Here is a 24,814-nt window from a genome sequence, read left to right on the forward strand (position 1 = left end):
TCTGCTTATCCTTTTCTCCTTTTCTCGCCTCGTTCGTTTCTTCTCGCTTGTTACGATTCGCGTGACGACCATTCCGAAGCGATGCCTGGCTACGACTCATCAGAAACTCGTTTTAAATATACCACGATCTCGAGAACGGGACAATCAGAGACGACTTTAAATGACCCTGCGTTTCCATTTAAATCGCCAGTCCCGACGTGTTGATATTTCACTGTTCGAACATTATCGTCGTTGCCCCGTGATTTCGAACAGCTTCCTTGGCTAAATTGTGCGAGGTTCTGACGTTGAAAGCATCGTCCTGTCTTTCCTGCTTTTCACTTCGCTATTATGGACCTTATTTTTATTTTTTCTTTCTTTTTTTCTTATTACTATCGTACTTTGATTCGGTGTTTTATCAATATAGTTTTATTTATCTCCGACATTGAATTTCGTCGTTACAACGTCGTAGCGCTAGAACTAAACAACCAAAGCACGAAGTTGTAGTCAGCTATAATTTCTCTTCCTTGAAACAAAGAGAAGTTGTAGATAGTCGAGACCTACCTACCTACGATCCGTCAGAGTGTTGTACACCTTCGCAAAATCCTTCCTATTCGACTCGTCCCAGCAAGAAAGAAACGCGACCTGGGCTGCGTAGCGATGCATAGATCACCGTCAAAACCCTCGAACAGATCGAAACGGAAGAGAGAAAGAAAGGAAGCGGAGGTGGAGGCTGCTGGGTCGAAGTCGTCCATCAAAAGACCCTGAGGGGCCCATTAAAATAATTCAATTAAACGGACAACAAATCAGCCTCGGTTCGAGCAGAGATGCGAGGCATCGGGATGAACATGGTCATCCGATAACTTTCATCGGCTGGACTCGTCGGCCATGGAAAAAACGATGGGACGGCGGATTTCGTGAAAATGTGCTCGCTCGCGCTCGCGCGGCCCGCACAGAAGAAGAAGAAGAAGAAGAAGAAGGAGAAGAAGGAAATAAAGGCAAAAAAAAAGAGAGAAAAAAGAAGAAAAAAGTGCGGAACAGCGTTTTACGACTTGGCAAAATTTATTGGTAGGCCGGTAGGGTGGGACGTGCCCACAAGTACAATGCGATTCCCCGAAAGCACACGGAGAGGTGTCACGCATACTCGTGTCGTCTTATCTCTTTTCGAGAGAAAAGCAACAGAATCACCTCTCGCTCTCTCTCTCTAGCTCTCATACGTTTTCTCACACTCTTTCACGCACACATACGTTCTGTCTGTTTTTCACATTGTCACCGGGCTGACCGTGCGCCTCGGTTTACTTGTAAAGCTAGCGATACAGGAATATAGATATAGATACACGTTACAATATATAATTATAATAATTATAATATAATATATAATAATATATAATATAAAATATAATAATAACATTATTATCACTTCTATTAATCGGTAAAAACGTGAATACAGCTTCTACGGGGATCGAGAGGCCTATCGATTGGCTACGATGCGCATTGACTAACGACTATTCATTTTTTTAGTTTTCTTCCATAACGTTCGTCCAATAATTAATAATTATATAATAATAATAATAATAATAATACGCACGTGATAATCGCGTTGTTCGTAATACGATACAATATTAGAAAATATAGCGATAAATTGTCATTTTCAAGGTATATACAAAGCGCGACTTTGCTTTCTTTCCTTTTTTTTCCAACTTCGTTCCTTTTCTTTCCCTAACTTCCGTTCCGTTCCGGAGAAACAGGTCTCCCGAGAGGATGACAGTCGAATTTAATACAATTTCAATATCTCAAGGGATCGAGTCAAATTTTTTATAGCTTTCTGTCGATGTGATCGCCGCAGACTTTCGACGCTGACGAACAATTGACCGATCGATCCATCTCGAGCACCCTCGAGACGTCGCAGCTTACGAAAGTCGGAGTCGTTCAAATAATTATTTTTACTTCTCATCCACGCCGTGTGTAAGTGTTTAATTTACAATGTGGACGCGTTAAAACTAGTCCCGGAAATTTGTCGATCGCGACCGACACGCGACCATGTCAGAATGTATCCCTAAGAAGAAAGAGAAAAAAAAGTAAAAGGCAGCTGTGCAGCTCGAGTCGCGTGTAATACATCATCCTTTCAGGGAAGTATGAAATTTAAATTTTACGCAAAGTAATTATATTTTGATCGAACGTCCGGTGACGGAAAAAAGAAATAGTTGTTTCTTCGTCTATGGCGGTCTGGTTAAATACATTGTAAGATGACTGATGATTGTCCTGAATTTTGTACCTTTGATATTTCTTTTTCGTCCATTCGACAAGCACACGATCTTCGTCGAAAACTAATCTTGAAATTAATAGAAAAATATTCTTGAAGTAGAAAGCCAAGAATAAGACCTTGAGACCAAAAATTACCAATGACATCTTCAATGGATTCGAACGTGCCTGACCGGTTTCCGTTTTCTCCCAACGCTTTTCCCAACGCCGATGTTCAGCAACGAAGCCACGAGAAAGGTTACGAAGACGAAAGAACGATACGGTCGCGCCAACGGCCGTCCAGTCTAGGAAACGCTCGATAGCAATCGATCACGCCGTTCTCGATCGAACGGCCGAGGTTTCGTATCCGCGCGAAATCGAAGAGACACTTGCAGAGTCGACGGTTCATCCACTGGAAACCGATTCCAGCTGACTGCTATCTGCGTCAGCGGACTCGCCTTGTTTCACATTTCCAAGGTCGTCTGGTCGCGTCTCCGGCTAGACGTTGCTTCGCTCGCGATTTCGGTTCGCCTTGGTACGCTATGGGACCACCGAGATATCTTGATTCGATTCTTTCCGTTGGATCGCGTTGAATCACGCGGAACCGAGCCCTCGAGACGACTCGGCTGTGATCCTGATGGCCAGATGTTGATGTCGGGCGAAGAACGCGTCGCTCCAGGCTTGGGCGTGGTCCCACGGTAGCATCCGGTCCTCAGCAGCATCTTTGAAGCGGGTTATTACGCGGCCTAATTTGGAACTCTAGCCCGAGGTCCTCGTGTAACACTGTTGACACGGAGCCTTCCTTTTTTCTCCGCTTGTTGCCACCTGCTCGTGAAACGAGCGGATCTTCCAATTCAAATTAGCCGCTTCCGGGCCAACGTGAATCCCAATCGGCGATTCCGAGACCCCTTTGATATTGAAATTCAAATTTTTCGATGCTTCGTTCGCCGGATTCGTGGCCCTCGACGGGCATTTCTTTCGTGCGATTAATCAATCTGATCTTTTAATTTATTTCTGACCACCTTTCCAAAGATTCTCGTGCGTGTTACAGTTCCTTTAATAGTTTCCGATCGAAAGTTTCGAATTTGGTAAGGCGAGAATGGCAAGCGATGAAATTTCGATCTTACGGACGAAAGCGTGCGATGATTTTCTTCGTACGACCTTGGCCTCGTTGCTCTGTTCCCATGGATGCTCGAACTGAATTACGGCGGCTTTGCTTTCCATGATTAAGATGTTACTTAGCTCGGTCGGGAGAAAGCAGGAACCACGGGCGAGTAGATTTTTCGAGATAACGAAAACTGGTTGGGCATATACTTCGTGTTCTTCGAACGTGTCGCTGATAACGAAGTTAGATTTCCCTGTCTGCCTTTCCACGATCTTATGCAACTCCTGACTATCCTTCACCGGCGGACATTCGTTAAACACGTTCAAGTAGAACGATTTCGTTTGTTATCTCGCACGTTCTTCGAATTGTCGAGAAATTTCGATCGAGGAATGCTTGAAATACTCTCGAAAGATCATAGAGATCCGTTTAACGAATGTGAAACGTGTCGTGATCAGATCTTCGGTATTCTAACCTCCAGCTCTCGTCTTGGTGTGAATTCAACGATTCGATTAATTTGATTTTGCATGGAATCCTCGGGAGCCTCGTGCCGATGAAATTCTAACACGGTTGACACCATTGACGTGATTCTTCTTGTTTTGTTTCTGTCTCTCCATGTCTTTTGTCGCGATGAAAAGTCTCGATGACTTGCTGTGGCTGGCGTCTAGGTGTCTAGGCTCGGAATACGGGAAAGTGGCAGAAGCGAAAAAAATAAAAAAAAATAAAAAAAATAAAAAAAAAAAAGAATAATCGGAGAAGCGGAATGAAGGAGCGAGAAGCGAGGTTCGTAAGACAGGCGAGGAGACGATCAGTAATTACGGAACTGTTTCCCTTGCGACTCAGTAGGCTGACGCGCTGCGTCTTTTCGAGTTGATTAATTAATCGATCGACTCGGAATACCGACAGACGGACAACGAGAAGAATGGACGCGTGATCGGGTCAAAAGATTCTCGGAATTTCGACGTGGATTTTTATTTTCATCGTTGGATCGTTGTCGAGAGCTTTTTTTCTATCGTTTTTCGTGTCACGCTCGTTCTCCTTTCGTTTCTTTCCAACGCATGGTGTCTGAACATTTACCGAGTTCAGATCTCGTTCTTTCTACTGATTTTTCTTTCGTTTCTTAATTTTTGAATAGAACTGGAAGAAGAATAATTCAACATAATTCACGATCGACTCGATGTAAAGCAAGATTTCCAATTGAAGAGACGTTCCTGTGTTCGATCGTCATTTAAAATTACTATCTAGAAACTAATTCTTTCTGAACAGAACGGCCGACACGTTATTCCGTTTCTACATTTCATTTGCACGCTCGTATGTAGAAAATTCCATCGTCGTACGTTTATGTACATACGTACAGGCTTCGTCGAAATTCCAAAAAATATTTGTTGAACCACGACCAGGCGGCATGAAACTAGCCTAATCAGAAACAGAGAGAAACGCGTCTCTACGGGAGAAGATTTAGGATATTAGTTGGCCGGATGGCTTCTAGTACCTAGAGTAGCCATTCGAATAGCCATTTGAGTAGCCGTTGGAGCCCTTGTAGGGAACAGAGTGTATGCTCCTGGAACAAAGATGGTCGAAATCGGAAGATGAGGAAAATTCTCTTCAAGAAGTTGTCTGCTTCCTCTCCCTCTCCCTCACTTTTTTTTCTTCTCCTAATTAGCAAATCAAATTCCACCGCTTCGCGATTAGCGAGGGGGGCTGTTGTGCGCGCTCGTGTTAGTATCAGTAGAAATTAGAAGGCGATAAATGCGATCGTGGATCGTCGATCGTAGCGGAAACAGCGGAAGAATATCGAAAAAGGTGGATAGCGTTGATAGAAGTGTAGATCTTTTATAGCATGCTGGGTGTGTTATATCCTTCCTTGTTCTTTTTTCTTTATCTCGTGGTGGCGGTAGCAATGCACGGAATGGATGATCGTGCGTTGTTCTCGCGATTGCGACAGGGACATAACGCGGCAAATTTTGAGTGACGAGTACGATAAAAAAGAAATAAAAAGATAATAGAAACAAGAGGGGAAGACTATTTAAGTATATATAAATGTCAAACGATAGAGAAGAACGTGGATTGCAACTTTTTGTTGTTATGGGCTGTTGTTGAGTTGTTAGAATTTCTTTTTGTTGATCATGTTGATATTGTTGTTGTTGCGTGTACATTGTGTGTGTGTCAAGGTGCAGGAGGTTCAGAGCTCCCGCTCACCGCCACCCACATCTACAACAGAACAGAAAACAAGACCACCGCCGTTACATACAAGGTATCCATTAGTATCCACCAGTATCGAAGATTTATTTTATCGCTCGCTCGTTCGAACGTGCGTGCGCACGCTCGCTGGCTCGCACGTTCCATGCGGAGGCAGCATTATTTCAGACTGATTTATGGGTCAGACTGATCTTCAAAGTGCCAAGACGGCGTCATGGGAGGAAGGACGTGAACTTCGCGGATCTACGCGGATTCCCTCTCTACCTTCTTCGTTTTCCTACGCGAAATTACCACGGTGAAGGTGACACGTTACCACTACGCAAGGCCAATATGCCGCGAAAAGGTCACGCGTGAAAATGACCCGGTTCGCTCGATCGTCGACGAAATTCAGATCCAAAGACAATTAGCCGAATTATCAAAAAAGTATTCTCTTCTCGTTGTGTTCAAAATCAATCGAGCAATCAATGATTTTCTAATACAAACTGATTTTCTAAAAAGTTGATTTCTCTGCTCTTCGTCCTTTCACTATTTCGTGCACGAATGCCAAATATCTCTTCTTAAATATTTTAGAACAATATTTTATGTATCCTTTTCTTCATATACCTTTATATACATTGTGTTCCTTCTCCAGCTATTAATTTTTAGAGTTTTGCATTATGTTAGAGCGGAGGTTGCTACTAATTGTTAAGTGATTTACGAAGTTGCGAGACCGGTACACGATACGCCAAATCATTCTCGTTCCTGATAAGTAAATTTCGTTTTTAATGAAGCGATGTCAACCGCCGGAGATATCGACGTTTTTATTAACTCCATGGTATTTCCGTAAAAGCAGTAACTTTTTCGTTTAAATTATACCTTTATATATCATGCATTTTATGCTAGCTCGAGCATTCGAATTACTACGTTTAATATCGAACAAGAAGAATAACAGACGTTTCGTCTCTCAGAATTGCTTGAAATACTGGTAATTTCAGTCAAATTAAAGTTGTACGTAAATCATGTAATTTTGGAGGCTTGATTAAAAATTCCCAGCGATTTTAAATTTCAAATTCTTTTCTTCTTCGTATTAACAAAATCGTTTATTTTCTTTGCAATTAGCGAAATTGCAAGAAATATAATTGTTTATTGTTTATAGGATGGAACTAAAATGAAAAATGTTATCTAACAACACGCGAAGTATATATTTCTTGAAATGGAAAGTGCGATTTCATAAACGAAGAAGTTTCCGCTTTTCGTATCAACGATACAAAACTTTATGGAAATTTGCATTGGCGGAAATATTTGGCTGTCAGTGTGCAAAAAATTACGATTATTAGGGGTGTATTTTATATTCGTTTGACGTTTCATAGCCAATTCATATTTGATTGCCGATTGTCGACGACCGACGGGTCGCGAAGTTACGTCCGGCTGGAGCGAGCGAACTTTCGCTTTTCAATTCTCGCGTTTTATCGTAAAAAGCTAGCTATTTTCGCGAATATTTGCTAAAACAATGAAATTCGTTGTGCCAGAACACGTAAATCTAATTGACGAACAAAATTTATCACGAAATATCTCGTCACTCGTCGAAACACGTTATAATACGTCTTGAAATAGAAAAAACTTCGTTATTTCACAGGATATTGCATAAAATTATCCATCTTCGATATTTTACCGTACTTTTAAAAATTCGCATAGAACGGGATTACGAAATTTCACGAGGTAAACCTTTTCGCATGGAAAGTGCGGCGAAAGTTTCAAACGTCAAATTCTTAACCATATTTCTCGTTTTATCGAATACGAAAAATGTATTTTTATTTTGGACGAACGTGTCTGTGCTTCGTTCGACGACGATTATTCTCAACCGAGTTTCTCGACGCGATTTCGCATTGAAACGACGATGGTTCCGTCATGATGGGAAAGGAAAAGGATTGACGAATCGTCGATGGGAAATCATCCAGCAGGATGAATCACTAAATGAAGTACTGTCTTCGTTGGATTATACTTTTTCGTCTTACAAAAGGTCCTACTGGTGACCCGACCGGTTTTCGAAGTGGTCCCTATGTTCTTGCTCGCTTGGGTCAATACACAATATGCGCGGCTAGTTCGTTTTAAATCGATAGGTTTCGAACGAATGCACTTTCGTCGTATTTTACCAACTAAACGGGACTGAGAATCGAATGGAACGGAACTACCATCGAAATTTCGGGAAACGACTCGCTTCGAAACGTTATAACGTTGAATTTATTCGTTATTTCTTTGTGGAAATGCAATTTATGTTTCGTTTAAAAAGTTCCTTCGGTAATATTGCCTTGCTTTTATTACCGAAACGTGATTTTTGTTTTACATTTTGAAACAAATGTACGAGAAGAATTTAACGACTGTATTTAAAGAAAATATTCGACGAATAACAATGTTTGACTATGCTAAGAGTATTCGGCAGAAACGTCAACTTCTGTAGCTGAGTTTTTTTTCGCGAGTTTTAACTTTTCCTTCAGATCACAATTTTATCACCGAACCTACGTTTATAGTTGTCGGAAACGCGAAGATTCTTCTGATAAATTTTCGAAAAACGATTATGCCTGTTAATTTTTCTTTCACATGACACTTGAATTTTGCAACGTATCGAGGTTAATACTTTAGCGTTAGAAACCACCGAAACGACGAACAGTTTAACGAAAGGAATCGGAAAAAATTTGTTAAATCACTCCGCTCATCTCTTTGTCATATTTCCACAAAAATTTTTTAACGCGAACACTGCCATACGGCTATCGGCGCAAACATCGCGAAAAAGATATCGATTTTTCATGTTAAAACACAAATTTCAACATTTTCTGACCGGAATTTTATCAAGGTATTCGAGAACATCGATTCGAGTACGCCCGACACGAAAGATATCGATTTATCACTGTTCGAACTTTACGTTACCGCACTTCACGTTCAAGAACATTCGCGACGGAACACGAATCGAGCACAGACACGTCTTTCAGCTACTGTCAATCTTCGAACGAGCCGTAGCGATCGGTTTTTCGGGACCAGCTCCGAGAAAGTGACCGCGCGATCGACACCAGACGTCGAGAAACACGTCAACGAAATTCGTCTTCAGACACCAGGATCACGTCGAACTTCACCACAATCTCTCCTCGAAATGGCCACGAGCTCGTCGAGTCTGTCAGTGTCACGGGCACGGTGCGCGACCTTTTCAGCTCGCACTAGTTCATTCATAATCATCACTCGATGCAACTTGCTATCGCGACACGGCAATCCACGATCAACCACATCACCACGGGACCGAACGAACAAAAAAAAAAAAAAAGACATAAGAAAAAGAAGAAAAAGAGCAGAAAACAAAGTATAAGAAAGACTACTGCACTGTTAACCCGTACAGAGACGAAAAATAGCGATCCTGGGTCTGATGGACGTCTGGTCAGCGCGAAAATCAACCACGGAATTAGTCCCGTCGCCGAGCGGCGAATTAGAACAGACTCGATAAAAAAAATGTTCATATGTACGTATATACGTGTCTCTATATATGTATCTACATATACACGGATATATAATAGAGGCATATAACAGACGTATGCACGTACATAGATATTTAAAAGAATATTCCGGGCGAAATGTACCTGTGTTGCTTGAGGTTATCCTGTCGCTTGAAGGACTTTCCGCAGACCTCACAGGTGAAGGTCACGTCGTCCTTATGGCTGCGCTCGTGGATCATGAGGTTGTAGGGCTTCGTGAAGCGCCGCTGGCAGTACTTGCAGACGAACTCTACCGTGCACTTGGCGCGCATCTTCTGCCGGCGGCCGAACTCCCTGCCGTGCCCCTCTGTCTCCATCGGCATTATCGCGAACATCCTTATAAATTCCCACCGCTCCTTCTCTTGGTCGACTCTCTGTCTCCTTTCCCTCTACCTCCTCTCTCGCGGTCCTGCTAACGCCTCGAGTCACTCCCTCCACCAGGTTACAAGCCTATAACGGCGTCTCTGTCCCTCTTGTCCCGACAAGGGGCACGTTTTCTCTCTTTCACCGAGCTTCCTCTCTCCTTTTGGTCCCTCTCTCACGATGCTCTCTCGGTGTCGCTCTTCTCCTCCTGCGCAAACCTAGTCCCGACCGGCTAACTCCTGCGAGTGAGATCACTCGGCCTGTACCTCCTCGCGGGAACACGCTCTCTCTCTCTCTCTTCTTTTTTTCGTTCTCCTTCTTTTTCTCTCCTAGCTCTCTCTACCTGCGGGAAATAAAGGAGCAATGATTTTCGGATCGATTCCCGGAGACGCGACCGCTCGATCCGCGCTGCATGGCAACGATTAGGTACCGGAATGGTACCTAAAACCCGGCGGGGACAAGCGACGCGACGTCGTTGCGATTTTAAAACGGTGACGCTTTGCGGCTCGGAAAGATCGTATTTTTAATAGTACCACGCAGACGAGCGTGCGATCCCACCGTTGGCAATGCGCAGACGCACGTCGTCACCGCTGCGAAATCGCAATCGCATCGCTCTTTTGTATCGAGGTTTGAGGATTTCTCATAGAAATGCGAAATAGTCGTAACGATTGCGTAGCAGATTCTTCTATGCAACCGATGATTCCTAACGGACGTATACTCGAACGAGAGATATTCCCAATGAAGATTTCGCATTTTTACGTGATTCCAATTTACGGAATTTTGATGTTGCTGATCGTGCAACACAATGGCAGCGAAAGATCGACGGAAGTAAAAAATTCGTAAGATGGAGATTGGTCCACCGAATGCGTTGGTGGTATTGCATCATTAGATATACGAACACGCCAAATTATATCGGTGATGTGGTGCGATTCGACGAGTTTAGCTGTGATGCAAGCGATCGACGCGCCGTCGATTTCGCAGTAGTAACGCTGTATGATTCGACAGGCACATGGGTATTTTCCACGAAGAACGTTAAGAAGAGGTTGCTCGAAGGTACTCGAAGGTGCATCTTGAAAGAATCGCGCTTTACCGAGATACGCAGTTTTGCTTGGAATCGTGCTTAGAAAGTTACCTCGAACAAGTAGTGATAGTAAATAATTACTTGTACAGTCTCCGAGATGAGGCTCGAAGCAATCGAGAAACTTACGAGTATGGGATTAATGGAGCACACGGTGCTATCTCCTTGGACAAGATTCGATCTCGTTGATCCATGAAAATCGTAATTTTGCCTGTGGACTGAATACGAAGATGGTCGAAGAATTGAGCGAAGGGAAATGTACGTAAAGATGTGTCGACTTTCGAACGAACAAGACAGAAACACCACTATCCTCGACGTGCTATTCTTAGAATGCTAACAGCTTTTTGCACGAAAGATTGACACGTAGAAACGCGAATCCTTTTGCGTGAAAACTTGAGAAAGAAGTACTATGTTTCTGAACGTTTCATCCCGTAGAAACTGGTCTTAAAACTTACGAATCGTATAATCAAATCAATCCTGTTGTACAAACTACGGTTTCCAAATAGCTTTATCGCTAGAAACGGCGAGACTGTCAGCGATGCGGGCTGTCCATCGGGTCCTCCGCTCTTCGACGTCTGCTGTCCGACTAGTTACAGAGGAGTGGAAGAAGGGGTGTTCGGAAGTAACGAAGCAAGTTAAAAACGAACGCAACGCCGGAGGAAGCTTATTGCTCGGCGAGTCGTCGAAAAGAGAGGTCCCGCGGAGTGGAGAGGCAGCAATAAAAAAGGCCCCCGGGGTCTGATCGCGGGGTCCGCCGCGGCCATTGTGCAGGAGCCACGTCCGGTGCTACTGGTAGCACAAGGTAAGCACACGGCGCACGCTCGAATAAAGTGGCGTGTCCGAATGAGTAATAAGCGTGGCTGGGCGTATCCCGGTTGGTTAGGCTGCCTAACGGCGGTGGGGCCTAATCGGAGCTGCGTGTTACGCACGAATCTGCTCTACCCGCTTTTTGCTTTCCGCCTCTCCGTTTCGTTTCAGGCGAACCGCCAGATCGGAGCACGCATCCGTGATTCGTCTATTCGAGATTGCGTGTAGGCGAAGAATTCCAATTATTCTCACAAAAATGTCGCCCTTAGCTCAGATATGCTTCGACGTTTCTCTCTTACGATATCTCTGAATATATCTCTGCCATTTGGAGTTTGAATCAAACGTATTTTACGTCCGGCTTATCGCCAATTCGTAACATCGCTGATTCATGGGTATAACGTGAAATTTACGCGATTCTGAATCGAAAAGGGGAAAGTTTATTCTTGGAATTTACTATTATTTACGCCACCTATTTTTGGTTTGACATCGGTGTTATATAGCAAGGGGTTGATCGTCGGTTCACCGGCTATAAATGCAATTGCGTTATACTTTAGTATATTTTAAACGAATTTTGAAGTTCGATTGAAAATAATGGAGTAGAATGGCAGTCTCGATCGAAGAGGATCTCGTTAAGTAGAATAGTCCGATCGATAGTTCGTTCTCGATTTTTCTGTATAGTCTACCTCGTTCGTCCTTTTCTATCGTCGCTGCTAGATTATCATTCTGAAATTCTACGGTATTCACCTTAACTTTTAACATTCGGAGCAACAGAAATTTTTCTTGCACTTGCGGGTTCTTTTAACGTTGATCTTCCGAATTGAAACAATTATACCGATTTTCTTTTTTCTACCTTCCTTCCGAATTCTTCCAATATCTATCGGAAAACGAAGATTCTTATTTTGAAATCTCTAGAAATTTCTATCACGTTACTCGATATTAATTTTACCAGAAGCAATCATCAGGCACAATGTCGAATCTCGTGTCAATAGTCAAGTTCGTCCATACGCCTGTCGTAATCAAGAGGTCAAAGCTAATGTATGATAATGTATGATAATAGGATGTATATGGAAGCCCGCAGTTATGATCGCGTAGTACGTCGGAGGTATCTGCGAATGAACATACCCACGCAAATTATGTAGCCATATAGAGGTGAATTTTACGTTATCGACAGACGATCTTCGTTTACCTTGAGAAATACGTAAGAAAAGTGAGCGAAATGCCATTTATTCTTATTCCGTCCGATCTTGCACGTTTTTTCCACTGACTGTTTCTCTAAATTGGAAAATATCAAGCGTGTACGCTCGAAGGTTAAGAATACCGGTATAGCTTTTATGGACGGGGTCCTTCGCGCGGTCACGACACTGTCATCGTAAAATACGATTTCGATTCATCGTAAGGAATAATGGAGTTGTTTAGGGGGCTGTGAGGAGAATAAAATCATAGCGTTAAACCGGGCAACTGAGATTTCTTAATCCTGTTAGACACGCGTGCTGCAATTCGATCAGGCTGTCGCGTTCTAAGAACACCGATGCTAACGCGTGTTTCACTCGTGAACACGGGCACGTCCCACGAAAGTTAAAGCGTACTTGTCATCCGCCGAAAGTTATCGTTTCGGATCGGTCGTGGAAACGTGGTCGTGATTCGCATGGATATGCGACTGCTTCTTTTCGGCGGGAAAATTACGCTTCTTAGGTAGCCACGAGTCTATCGCGGAGATTTCAAAGTATTCAATGTTAGATCGTATGGAATGGCCGACTTTTCCACTAAATACTACGCTGTTTAGAAACAATGCCACCGTTTAACCATGCTCTCTCACGATCCAATCTCTCGCCATCGTCTCACAGTCAGAGACTATTCTGAGAACTCGTTCAAATCCTATTCGTCCTACATCTATCTCGGAAGACAGTCGTTTCAATCGACTCTGATAACCATAATCGCTGCTTAACCCCTCTTAATACCGGCACAAACCCTGCAAGTATTTCCCATTGACCGTCAGAAGCACCTAATCCGCTTAAAACTCCAATTAGGTCAAGCTGCGCTAATGGCGCGGAATTTTCCACGTCGCTTTCGTAATGAGTCATTGACCTTACAAGAGCAACTGGATTGTCAATCGCAGCTGCGATATTCCAGTTACGAAGATTCATACCGATTAACCCCTCGTCCAAGGGTCAACGTTAAATATTCCACCCCCAAGGAACTGGCAACGTGCTGGAGGGTTGTCCTCGGCTCTGGTGATCTCGTTCCTCCGACAGAAGCGTTCTTTCGGAAGGGAAAGGGATTGCCTCGCGACTGTCGACGAAGACAAGAGGTTCCCGCGTTTACGCTCGGTCCCTCGCGAGCAAAAGGACGGAGGGCACGGATGAAGAGGCAGCCAATCAAAGAGAGGACGGAGTGGAGCCAACCAAGAAGCTCGCCTCGACGTGCGTGCACCCGTTCTCGTATGTATAGAGGAATAAAGAAGGGAGCAGTAGCCTTCGTTCGTTCGTCGGTAGCCAACCAAAGAGAAGCTGCTACTGTGCACCGCCCTACCGCCGACTACCGGTTTTCGGCCAGTCGCTACCGAACCTCCAGAGAAATCCACCAAGCGGAACCACACCCTCCTCCTCTGGATCGACGTGGTACCCTGGTACTGGAAAGTAGCGCGGGCTCAACGTGCAAGGGCTTGTTCGTCTTGGAAGGGCGATTCCTTATTACAATTCTTCCCTGGCATCCAATAGGAAGGGAAATGCCGAGACGATCGATGGCGAAGCTTTTGGGACGTTGGATCGATCGAAGGGTCGACCCTTTTGCGGTCAACCGGATCGTACTCAGCGACTTAGCTTTGAAAGTTGTTGGCTCGTTATCGAGTTAGTTGGATATAGTTTGATCAAGGGGGTTGAGAATGTTTGCGAGGGTGAACGATCGAAAGAATGCGAGATGTGAATGTCGAGATTCTTACCGTTGATAGAAATTTTCGATAAAAACTTTGAGAGAAAGGGTTGATTACGAGATTTGCATCGATGAAGGATCGAGAAATTAAGTATTTGGAAAATGTCAAGGGTATATACTGGATTAAGACTATCGTCCGGATATTATAATTCGTTCAATCAGAGTACGCGGGACAACGAATTCGAACCTGAGCCACTAGTGGTTACGTTTCGAATCAATCACGTTTCTCCAAACATAAAAAAAAGCTATTACACCAATGGCACTGGTTTGAGAGCGTTCGACGAATAAAAGATTCGGTACCGCGTAGCCTGGTAGCCAATCAAAATGAACCAGCTACCGTGTACCGCCCTGTGGCACGCTACCGGTTTTGGGCCAGTCACCACGAAGACTCGAGAGACATCAACGAATGTGGACCACACCTTTTCCCGCCCGCGCGTTTCCAAGTGCAATGAAGCGCGAACCAACAGTCACGAATATTAATTCGATAAGAATGAAAATCGAAACAAATTATACGAGAAAGGGAATTACGGATAGTTAAAAATATTCCAATTTTAGGGCCTGTAGGATAAAAGATATTCTGTAAAAAGACCAAACAGTATCAAACTATTACGGTAAATAATGTAAACAACGAAGATGGAAAGGTGTCATCGGTGAATTTTCATCGTATCGCGCGAGAGCAAACTGTCACGAGCAAGAGGAGGCCGTGACTAAGAAAAAAAGTGACGAAAGACGCACTTACCGGTCAAAGTAGAAAGCACACGCTTCGTAGTTCCCTCTGAGGACGCGATGTTTGCCGGACTTCTGGTCAAATAAACGTCCCTTTGAAATTTCTTTGGAACTGGTCAGCGAATATGCGTGCGTTTGTTATCCGCGTAGGGGAACGAGGGAGTGTGAGAAAGAAAGGGAAGAGAATCCTTGAAAACTGGTTGGAGACGTTGAGATTCTCTATTGGATTCTCTATCGAACGTGTGTCGGGATGCTGTCTTCCGGGCTGACAGGTCTGGACCGTTTGGGTGCGCGGCGTCGACTGAAGCTCCGTTTGCCCGCTCGGTTCGCTGGTAGCCCGAATAGGTAGGCACACCAGAAGACGGTAGGATGCCGTGTGTAACCGCCAAAGGTCTCCTTCGTCGTCGTCGTCTCGCTTCTTCTGGTTGGAGGACCGGGAGACACCTCCCTACCGAACCAACTCACCGATGCCCACCAGTTGTGTCGTTTCGTTCGTGTGAGCCTCTCTTGATTCTACCAGAAACGCTTCAGGATCTTCCTTCCTTGAACAACGTTGCCACTACTAGTAGTAGTAGGACTATAAAAGTAGTAGTAGTAGTAGTAGTAGTAGTAGTAGTAGTAGTAGTAGTAGTAGTAGTAGTAATAGTAGTGGTGGTAGTGAAGAGAAACGTAGAAGAGGAGGTAAGGATCGAAGGATCGCGGAGGAGGAACGGGAGCAGAAGAAGGAAAAGGAAGAGAGGGCTAAACGAAGAGGAAGACGCGTTTCTTATCCTCGGAACTTGTCTCTCTTTCCTTTTGGTGTCCTTGTCTGACCAGTCGCCGAATAGCAGCGTGGTTATTCACAAATCCTTCGATGACGCGGCTTCCTGAGCTCCTGGGATAGTGGTCATCCGCCCTCCCCTTGCTCCAACTGTTCCTCAAGTTGCTCCCTCTCTTCCACGATCCCTTCCACCGGGGTCCGATAGGACCGCCCTCGTAACCGTTGAATCAGAGAGCATCCCTCTTCGCCCACGCGATAGACCCTTTTCGAAACGGTCTTCCCACTCTTCGAAGAATACCGGCCAAGAGTTCTTTCGTTTTCGCCCTCTCTCTGCATGCCTGCCCCCCGCGGGGGCGGTAGCTAGGCCAAAGTACAAAGGAGGTAGCGGTGCTGGCCGAGCCACCGCGACTATTACTCATTTACCGATCTCTCCGATTTTCGTCTCCAACCGCGAAAATTTGTTTGCCGTTTCGGCAAAAAGAATCTAGCCTTAGAAGCTAAGCAAATTCGCCTGGAACGCGGCGTGAAACGTCAAAAGGCAGTACGCCGGTGTACGTGTCACAGCTTTGGACCTGTCGCCTTTGTCGTCGAACAGCGGCCAAAACGAGTTCGCGTCGTGTGTCAATCTGCTCGCCCACGCGAAAAAGCGGATCAGCTGGAATCGGTTCCTGGAAGAGGATCCGCGGCAGCGGTGATCTCTTTGTCTCTATCGAGGCCTCTCTCGAGGCCAGAAAGAGTGACGCTGACGAAGGTGTGGGAGGAAGCGGAGGTGGAAGGAGCGTGCAAGAACGAAGAGCGGGGGCTGACGCGATGCCGCGGGGGTTCCCAGGGCACGTGGGAAATGCACAGTAGTCGATGTCAATCCCCCCACCAGCCGGCGGCCAGCGTGGGTCCTGTCGGTCCCCGTCGGACCCCACTACGGCCCACTGCGGACCCGGAGAGCCATCGCCAGCGTACAGGGTACCGCCCAGCGAGATCTCGCGGTATCGCTTCATTGGACGATTCAATGGGCTATCGCCTCCTTCGCGAGCCACCAGGATGATCGAGTGGTGGAAAAATTCCACGGGAAAGGCTGGCGGATCGCGTGGAAGAAGGAGCGACCGAAGAAGACCAGTGAGCGATCGGCAACAAAGAGAACGCCGACGTACCGCTTGGAATCCGATTGTAGCCACCGGGCAGCGTCTCCACGCCGGTCCGGACCGATCTAGCCGAAGATGAAGACGACAACGATGACGGGGAAAAGACGTTTCCAAGGGCTCTGTCCGACCCAACTTCTTCGCCGCGTCTGATCTCTTCGATAGGAATATTTAGGGAAGCAAAATGAAAACCGGCATCCGCGAGCAAAGGATTAGGTTTCTTCGAGATTTCCCTCGCAGATACGCGTGGAAATCGATGACAGCAATTCCGATGCTGACACAGCTAGAAATTTATGGGAATTTATGACAGCCACTGGGCTACAGCCTTAATGAAAAACGGTGACGAAGGCGATCGCTTCGGCCACTGTTGTTCGCGCGATGGTCATTAATTCCGTCGAGATGGATCCCTCGAGAAATTTGAGACATTCGAATCCTATACCGAATTCCTTTGAAGATCGAGCAGGGTATGTTAGAAAATAGATAAAGCGCGGGTGAATTGATTTTTGCCCGTTATCGCCTGTCATTCCAATTGCCAATCCGCTGGACGTCTCTTTTCATTTCTCTCATTTGAGAATTTCCATAAATTTGCAAGTATTAAATCGCAAATTGCATCGTACGAGTTCTAGGATCGATACGTATCGTCGACATTATATCGTCGATATTGTACAAAGATGCCGAGAACCATGAAATATTGAAAATGTTATCGATTGTCGGAGGGCACTCTTAGGTAACAAATTCTGCAATTGTAATCGTTCTCACACAGACTGCTAATTTACGTGGGTCTTTGTAAAATTTGTTGTCGAGCAAAATGCCCGATATTGCGAGTCAAGCTGTAGATATATCGGAGGAATATTTCAGCAACAAAATTGAAAAATTCGACTCAAGATAGACTAAGAGCAGTCGCAGACAGCTTTCCCGAATAGATCTGTTTCCTTTGCAATTGATCTAACGATTAAATGAATGGTGCTTAAATCGAAAAATTCTCTTCCCAAGCGTACACTTACGAGGAGATGGCGAACGAAGTTGACCGAAATATATCTTGCCATTGCTTGTTAATTAACGACCGTATGAGTTACGAAAAGTTAGCAGAACCGAGATAGAACCGGTCGATAAAACTTTAACAGACCGAAGGGTAAAACGGAACTTGTTAATAAAATCCTGGTCGTAACGAAGGGAAGTAATAAATCTTTTAAATCCCATAGAACGAAAACACGTTCAGATAAAAGAATGAAACGAGGAGAATGCGTTGGTCGACAAGATTGACAGGCGACAAACCTGTGATAAGGATGTTTACGGAGGACGTATTGCCGAAAACTATGCAAACATCGATCACGAAGATAACGTCTTGGGTTTTTGGTTTCCTGTGCCGAGTTCAAAGAAGTATCCGGAGAAACTGAAAAATTGACCCTATATGTAAAATCGATATATATCAAGTAATCTGATTTTTATTTGACCTCTAACCTTTTATTTAACCTGAACTGTCCTGCGATTAATCGCAATCCGGTAAAGAGTTTTAAAAGCTTCGTAAGCTTGATAAGTATCTAAGCGATCTAACCTCAATATCAGTAACAAAACTTGGCGAAGCTATCGTCTACCTTTAAGATCTTACATTTTTCGACTTAATAAGTTTCTCTCCTTTCGAATCGTGTCGTATCGTATATTCTTCCGCAACAACCGCGAACTAACGTAAAATGGGTTTAATAACACGTTGCAATAAATTAGCCTAGAAACACAGATGTAGTTAGAGAAAGTAAAACATATATTAACAACAAGGAATTTGAAGCAACGCGTTAATGATTTCTGCCAGAGGAAAGCGATACGAATAACGAATAATTTCCATGATCGTCGGACGCTGTTTGTTCGAATCTTTTCGCTTGTTTGCGCAACGGTGATCCCTTGTACATTACGTAATGAGAAATTTAGAAAGACGGCGTACGACTTGTGTGTCATTAGCGGCGGGATGACGCGCATTACGTAAAGTTAAAATCAACTAGACGACTTAGGCTGGGTTATACATGAACTTTACCTGGTTTCAATGGACAGTGGAATAGGCCGCTGATCGGACCAAGCGTAAGTAGAACGAGCATTCGCGATGTACGGCGTAAAGATATAAGAGGAGACAAATATTTTATCGTATCAGGACCTTCGTATTATCGCTTTCGAAGGAATATTTCTCCTGTTACTAGACTTTTGCGCTTAATTTATGTACATGGTAATCCTCGGTACGATAGACCGAGTAAATCTACTTGCTGCTGCCAAACTAAATGAATCCCGCTTAGTGGTTCGATTTGAACGTCTCTATCTGATTATTCGTGCCATTTATTAACTCCGCCAAAGGCTAATAGAATCGTCGAATGAATAACAATAAATATATTTCATAAATAATTCCAGCTGGAGGTAAATATAAACTTTCTTCGTGTATTACTTGAATTGCACGATGGTAGACGCATGTCGTAACGATAGTATGGAAGAAAGATACTGAAAACTGACGGTATCTAACACGTAGCGTAGTAAGAAAGTAAGACAGCAGCTAATGTTACCTCTGGAAGCATATTGTCTCGTATTGCATCGCGTTGTCGTAACAATTGTCGACTTGGGACAAAAAGGAACGGAATATCGAGCTCGATGAACGTTTCGGAGTAACGCGTATTCGGTAAGCGGGGATAGATCACAGAGAGACCGCCGTGTTGGCGCAGGAAACGGAAACTGGCGGAAACAAAGGCCGGGCAAACAGACGGCATCCCATGGGGAATGTTACCAGGGCAAATAGCGCGCGTCCTCGCTATCGGCCCGGTCCGCGACAAATATTGTCACGTTCTTCTGGCACCAAGGGAAAAAGGTACTACGTGGTACATACCACGGCTCGTTTTCGACCTACGGGTCCCGTAGGCCGATAGATTAGGTCCTAGCCACACGATACCGTGAACGCCATCACCTTCGCCCGTGGGCAGAGATAACGAGGAACGATCGAGACAGGTCCACGTCGAATTAGCAGGTAGGTCCCGAGCTTCAGCATCGACGAGGGTCTGGGGCTGGCTGCTACGCGCCCCAAACCTTTTTTTTTTTCGGCCCTCCACGGATGTAGATGTTAGTGATAATATATAATCAGAGCGTGCACTTCAGTTTAGCGTATGATTACAGACTAAGCCCAATTAATCTTCCCCGATATTACTCGCTATTGCTTAATGATATCGCTCGCGTCCAAAGTCGAATCGTTCGACAGCCACGTGTGAATTTCTATGCAAAGAGACGAGATCTCGATAGGACTTTCTCCGAGAAGAAGTTTTCGATGCTTTCGAAATCGCTTCGCCCCTGTGAATTTCTTCGAGACTTAAATTGGATCGTATCGAGTCGATGTCCACCCGATGAAACGTCGCTTCTCTTCAGTTTCGATTTCACAGTTCGATATCGCTCGTTAAGTTTCCATCTATTCCAGAGAGTCTTCGTTGGCTTCGATCTTTCTATATCCGCCTATTCGAAGATCGAACAGTCGAAAGATGATTAAGCAAGGAATTGATATTACGTATCCTAGCAACTGCCTGGCAATGTACTAACAGTGGTCGGACGAGTAATTTTTTTAAGTAAAATCCTTCGAAAAGCATCGATCTCGATCGTCGTGAACGAAGAAGGGATCGACCAGCGGAGGATTTTTTAGGCCACCCAGTCCGCGAAGCAGCCCGATATGTCTGAAAACGTTGTCAGACACAACGATAATAAGTGTCTCTCAGAATGGCGGCTACATCAAAGCTCCAGTCGCGTTGTTGGGTCGGCGCGAAGTCGCGAGTCGCAGATACGCAGACGCACCCAATGGCAACGCGTCTGTATGCATACGTCTCTGCTTCGTCTGCCTAATGGTTCTTTCACAATTGGTCGTTTCGCAATCGCGTGAATCCTTTTTACCGCCATGCGATTTCTCGGTGGAAAACTCGCGCGATCCATTCGTACGCGCGTACGCGCCACTCTGCTCGCGATTGATAACGAACAGTGGATGGATTAGGCTCATGGTCGATGCTTTCGTATTCGTATTCTTATTATTTTTTCAAAAGAAACGAGAGAGCTTGTGATTATTTATACGAGGCATTCGGAACTATCCGGATGGTGGTACCGGATTTTGGTTCGAAGCAAGCGACATTTTAGTCGTTTTCGAGTTAAAGAGAGAAATTGTTAGTTGAGTCGTAACACTGAAAATTATCATGTTCTTCGGACTCTCGACCACTTTGCGTATCGTACTCGATCTTCGTCTAAGCGATTCGCCATTTTCTTCGCAACAGTACATGCACATCACGTAAACTTATTATAAAAGTATAAATTTATGCGTTTGTCAATTTTTGTTATTCGACTATTTTGCGTAAAATCAAATAGCAATTTACGCGAGACGCAACGAGATTCAGAATACGATCTTTTACATGCCAATTTGTACTTTAACTTGCTGCGTAAAAACGAAGACGCGTGGTCTTGCAAAGTGTCGAAAATTGAAAATTTCAAATAGTTCAGAGTAAGAAATATAAATCGTCGAAACCTTTACGAGTTCCAGCGCACGCAAAGTGGAAATTTCATCCTAAATCTATTTAGAAATAGATCGGCGAAATAAAGAAGCTCTGTTCATAGAATTCTGTGTTTTACCAATATCAGTAACGTCGTTCTTCCACACATACGCGCGCGCACACACACACACTCACAGATTATGTACTTTGTATTTTTACTCCACCGTCGGACGTTAACAAAGTACAATTCCATAATTGCGGCACTTTATTGTCCATCGTTATCAGTTGCACTCGTTAACAACTTAGATAAAGAGATTAGTTTCAAAATGCTCGCTGATAATCAAAATAGAACGCAACAGTTGAATCGTGTTGCGTGTTTTATCGAGACTCTATTAAAAGTTCTCAAAAGTAATTTTTACCTCTGCCGTACACACGTTTTCAATTAAACTATATTACTAACGCTAGATAAATGTTAGTTTCTTTATCTTTCGGTTGTAATATCCGCGTAACTCGGACTCGTTGCTTTACTATTTTTCCAGGCTCGAGCTTCTTCGTTCGTATTTTGCGCACGATCTCTATCGATCCTTTAGCCGTTATGCAGAAATCGTCGAATTAAATTATTCCCGAATATCGAAATATCCATCCCAAGACATCGTACGCTGATACGTCTCGCAAACGATAGGGAAATATTTCCGGGGCGTAAAATTTCTCGATCGGTCGCGAAGAACTCGATTTACATCGCTGTGAACGACGCTTAATCGAGAGCCTACGGAAAGGTACCACGAACAGTTCGCTCGCATAATGGGCATAGGGCGAACCCAAGAAGAATCGTGGACCAAAGCCGCACCTTGTGCTGGCCACGTAAGTATGCGACGTGCACACGTTATAATGCTACGGCCGCGAACGTACGAGGGAACTAAGGTTATTGCGACCACCGTGGCGCTCCATAGAGCACCGCTTTCACCTACGATTCTCCTCCACCCTCGTCTCGTTCACCGATTTTATTCCGCAATTCGATCGTTCCGCGAGCCTGTCATCCTTCGTTCGAATTTCGATAACGATAAAGGGGACGCGATGCAGCGATTATTCTTCGCGTTCCATACGTCGTCTCTCTATCGTACGAATAATTCGAATCGATGCTATTCAACGTTTAATTTGTCCATGCCAGTCACATTGTAATACCTATGACCGTAATTGACTGTGAATTGGAACGCGTAGGAGCGTAAAGGCAAGCGTGCGCGTCTTGTGACTTTTCCAACGGAGATTTCACCATGCAAATTTCCCCGAAGCGCTTCGAAGACAGATAAGAAGCCCAGGTGTGTCTTTTGTTTGCCGATCGAAGGAATACTTTTGTCAGGTCGCCAAGATATCGTCCAAGTTTATAACTCGGCTACGCGTCTCTCGACTTTTATTTTCGCTGACCGAAATATTCGTCGAAACACGATGTATGTCGCATAAATTCTAATTCTTCTTATTAGAAACTAAAATCGATTTACCAAACGACTCGCATCGTTCCAGAGACGATGGCTGTCGTGCGAGAAAAACCAAAGGTTTGACAATGTTGTTTACCTTCGGCGTCCGGCGATGTTTCCCGTTGGCGTGTCACTTTCCCGCAGACGCTAGACGCTGCGTTTGCGTTTCGATATTTGAGCGCGCATCGATCTCTCGGCAAACGCGGTTTCTTCGTGACTTGCTCCGCGAGGTAAATCTGGTTTCCGCGAGAACACGACCGCGCGTTCGATGATTCGCCGACCAGCCACGGTACGCGAGTCCTACGTGACATAATGAAACTTGTCGCGTGAGATTCTTCCGCACGCTCTGCGACAGAGCGTTTATTGGATGCTGGAATGCCAGATACTGCGACTTTTACGTTCTTTACGACGCGCAGCGTGAATACCAGCGAATCGCGTGGACATTATGCGCTAGTTCTAGCATCGTTCGTTACGTAAAAGCAATTTTACGATTCGTCGTATCGCCGATCAATCTGATATTTGCAAAATTATCCTTACGTTTGCAGCTAAATACGCGTTTCTTCGTCCCCTTCGCAGTTTCAAAAGTATCGCTCGTCGTAATATCGCGGCAACGAGAACGTTAAACGTCGGTTGCCGCGATGACTGCTTTTTTGCTTTTCTCAAAACTTAAAAAACGTCTTGGTTCTCGGAAACGGAGGACGTAGAAAAATTTCTTTCGCGTCAACGAAAGTCACTTTGATCTACGTCTGTAAGCGAAACTTGCCGTTCGATGGAAAAATTGCGTTACGCAAGGCCCGAGAACAAAGATACACATTGAGAGAGGCGATCGAGTACTCGCACCCCGTGTAATCTCCATCCCCAGGTTTCAGATGTGGGTTTACGGCGTTTCGGGAACGAGCCGTTCAATCTTCGCCGCGAACCATAAAACGCGCGGCGCGAGACGTGCGGACGGTAGTGTATATTGCCGTGCATTTAGCTCGTCGCGCGCGCCGCTGACAGAAGAGGGATTTGCCTTCGCCGCTTTACCGGATTTACCGAGACACCTCGTGAAACACGCCCATGTTTGACTTCAGCTTTTGAGCGATGCCGAAATTTTCACAGGAACTCACCGCCATGTGTCACGGGGCAAGAAAAAGAAAGCGAGAGAGAGAGAGAGAGAGAGAGAGAAAGGAAGAGAGAGAGAGAAAGAGGGGAATCTACAGACCCGGCCAACGATGCAAGACTTATCACGCGCCGTAGAACGACGTGCCGACGCACAGAATAGATTGTTTGTCGATTTTTAGTGACCTCGCGCGCTATAAAGCCGACCGCTCGTAAAACCGAGTTGCGTTTGCCAAGCTTCGTCTCGACGTATGCTTTTTGCTACGCGCGCACGGTCATCGCTATCGAGCGCGGTTTTAACCATTTCTTAATCGAGCTGCATTATTTTTTCCAGCCATTGGTGCTAGAATTATCAGAGTGGTTAGACAGTCTCGTAGAAGTTACGTAGATTTACAACGACGCAACTTTCGCGATCCAACATGATTTCTCGTGAAACGCACGGATGAAAGTTTCGTTTCCTTCTCGTATACTCTTCGGTTTTTCCTTCGTTTCGAATTTTCACGGTATATTTCTATGCTTTGTTCGTCGTTGATTCTTGCGTCGTCGAGCGACGCGTACGAGTAACGCGAAGACGTAGATATTCCCGTTTCCGCTGCGTACAGCTGTATTTGCTTCTCCGAGAGAATTTAAGTCCTTCTTTCGAAAGAGTTCAGATAGAATTTCTTAGAAGCGTGACACGTATGCATCTTGTATCGTACTTTGGGTTGGAGTTGGGAGATCATACCTTTATGGCTTACCGCATTTATGTTAGACGCACGAATTTTTAGACGTACGGTACACCGAAGGTAAGAGAAACAAATGAGGTATATCAAGATGGACTACGGTCGGTAAGGCGAGCGTACGTTGCATAACCTACATTCGATAAAAGGAGCTTTCCTTGTATTACCTACGCGCAAGATGTTAGGGATTAAAGAAGAGACGAGGAACAGGGTAGACTTACTTAT

The 24,814-nt window shown here is 44.8% G+C and overlaps 1 protein-coding gene across 3 annotated transcripts; it reads right to left on the reverse strand.

Moving 5' to 3' along the window:
• Positions 1 to 1,014: 1,014 nt before the first annotated feature.
• LOC117233555 (protein drumstick) lies at positions 1,015 to 23,100 on the reverse strand. 3 transcript variants are annotated; one of them, XM_033493961.1, is made up of 3 exons: positions 22,867 to 23,100; positions 9,121 to 9,721; positions 1,015 to 5,530 (listed from the first exon to the last, which is right to left on the reverse strand). In XM_033493961.1, exons 2-3 carry the CDS (start codon positions 9,348 to 9,350, stop codon positions 5,515 to 5,517), a joined length of 246 nt encoding a protein of 81 aa, XP_033349852.1. In that variant the 5' UTR covers positions 9,351 to 9,721; positions 22,867 to 23,100; the 3' UTR covers positions 1,015 to 5,514. The 3 variants fall into 3 exon arrangements, with proteins under 3 accessions (XP_033349852.1, XP_033349853.1, XP_033349851.1); XM_033493962.1 differs by lacking the exon at positions 22,867 to 23,100 and adding an exon at positions 14,931 to 15,497 and having other exon boundaries at positions 1,015 to 4,880; XM_033493960.1 differs by lacking the exon at positions 22,867 to 23,100 and adding an exon at positions 14,931 to 15,484.
• Positions 23,101 to 24,814: the final 1,714 nt, after the last annotated feature.

Source organism: Bombus vosnesenskii, unplaced genomic scaffold (assembly GCF_011952255.1).
Source record: "Bombus vosnesenskii isolate JDL3184/JDL3185 unplaced genomic scaffold, Bvos_JDL3184-5_v1.1 scf7180000013297, whole genome shotgun sequence".
Taxonomy (NCBI): domain Eukaryota; kingdom Metazoa; phylum Arthropoda; class Insecta; order Hymenoptera; family Apidae; genus Bombus; species Bombus vosnesenskii.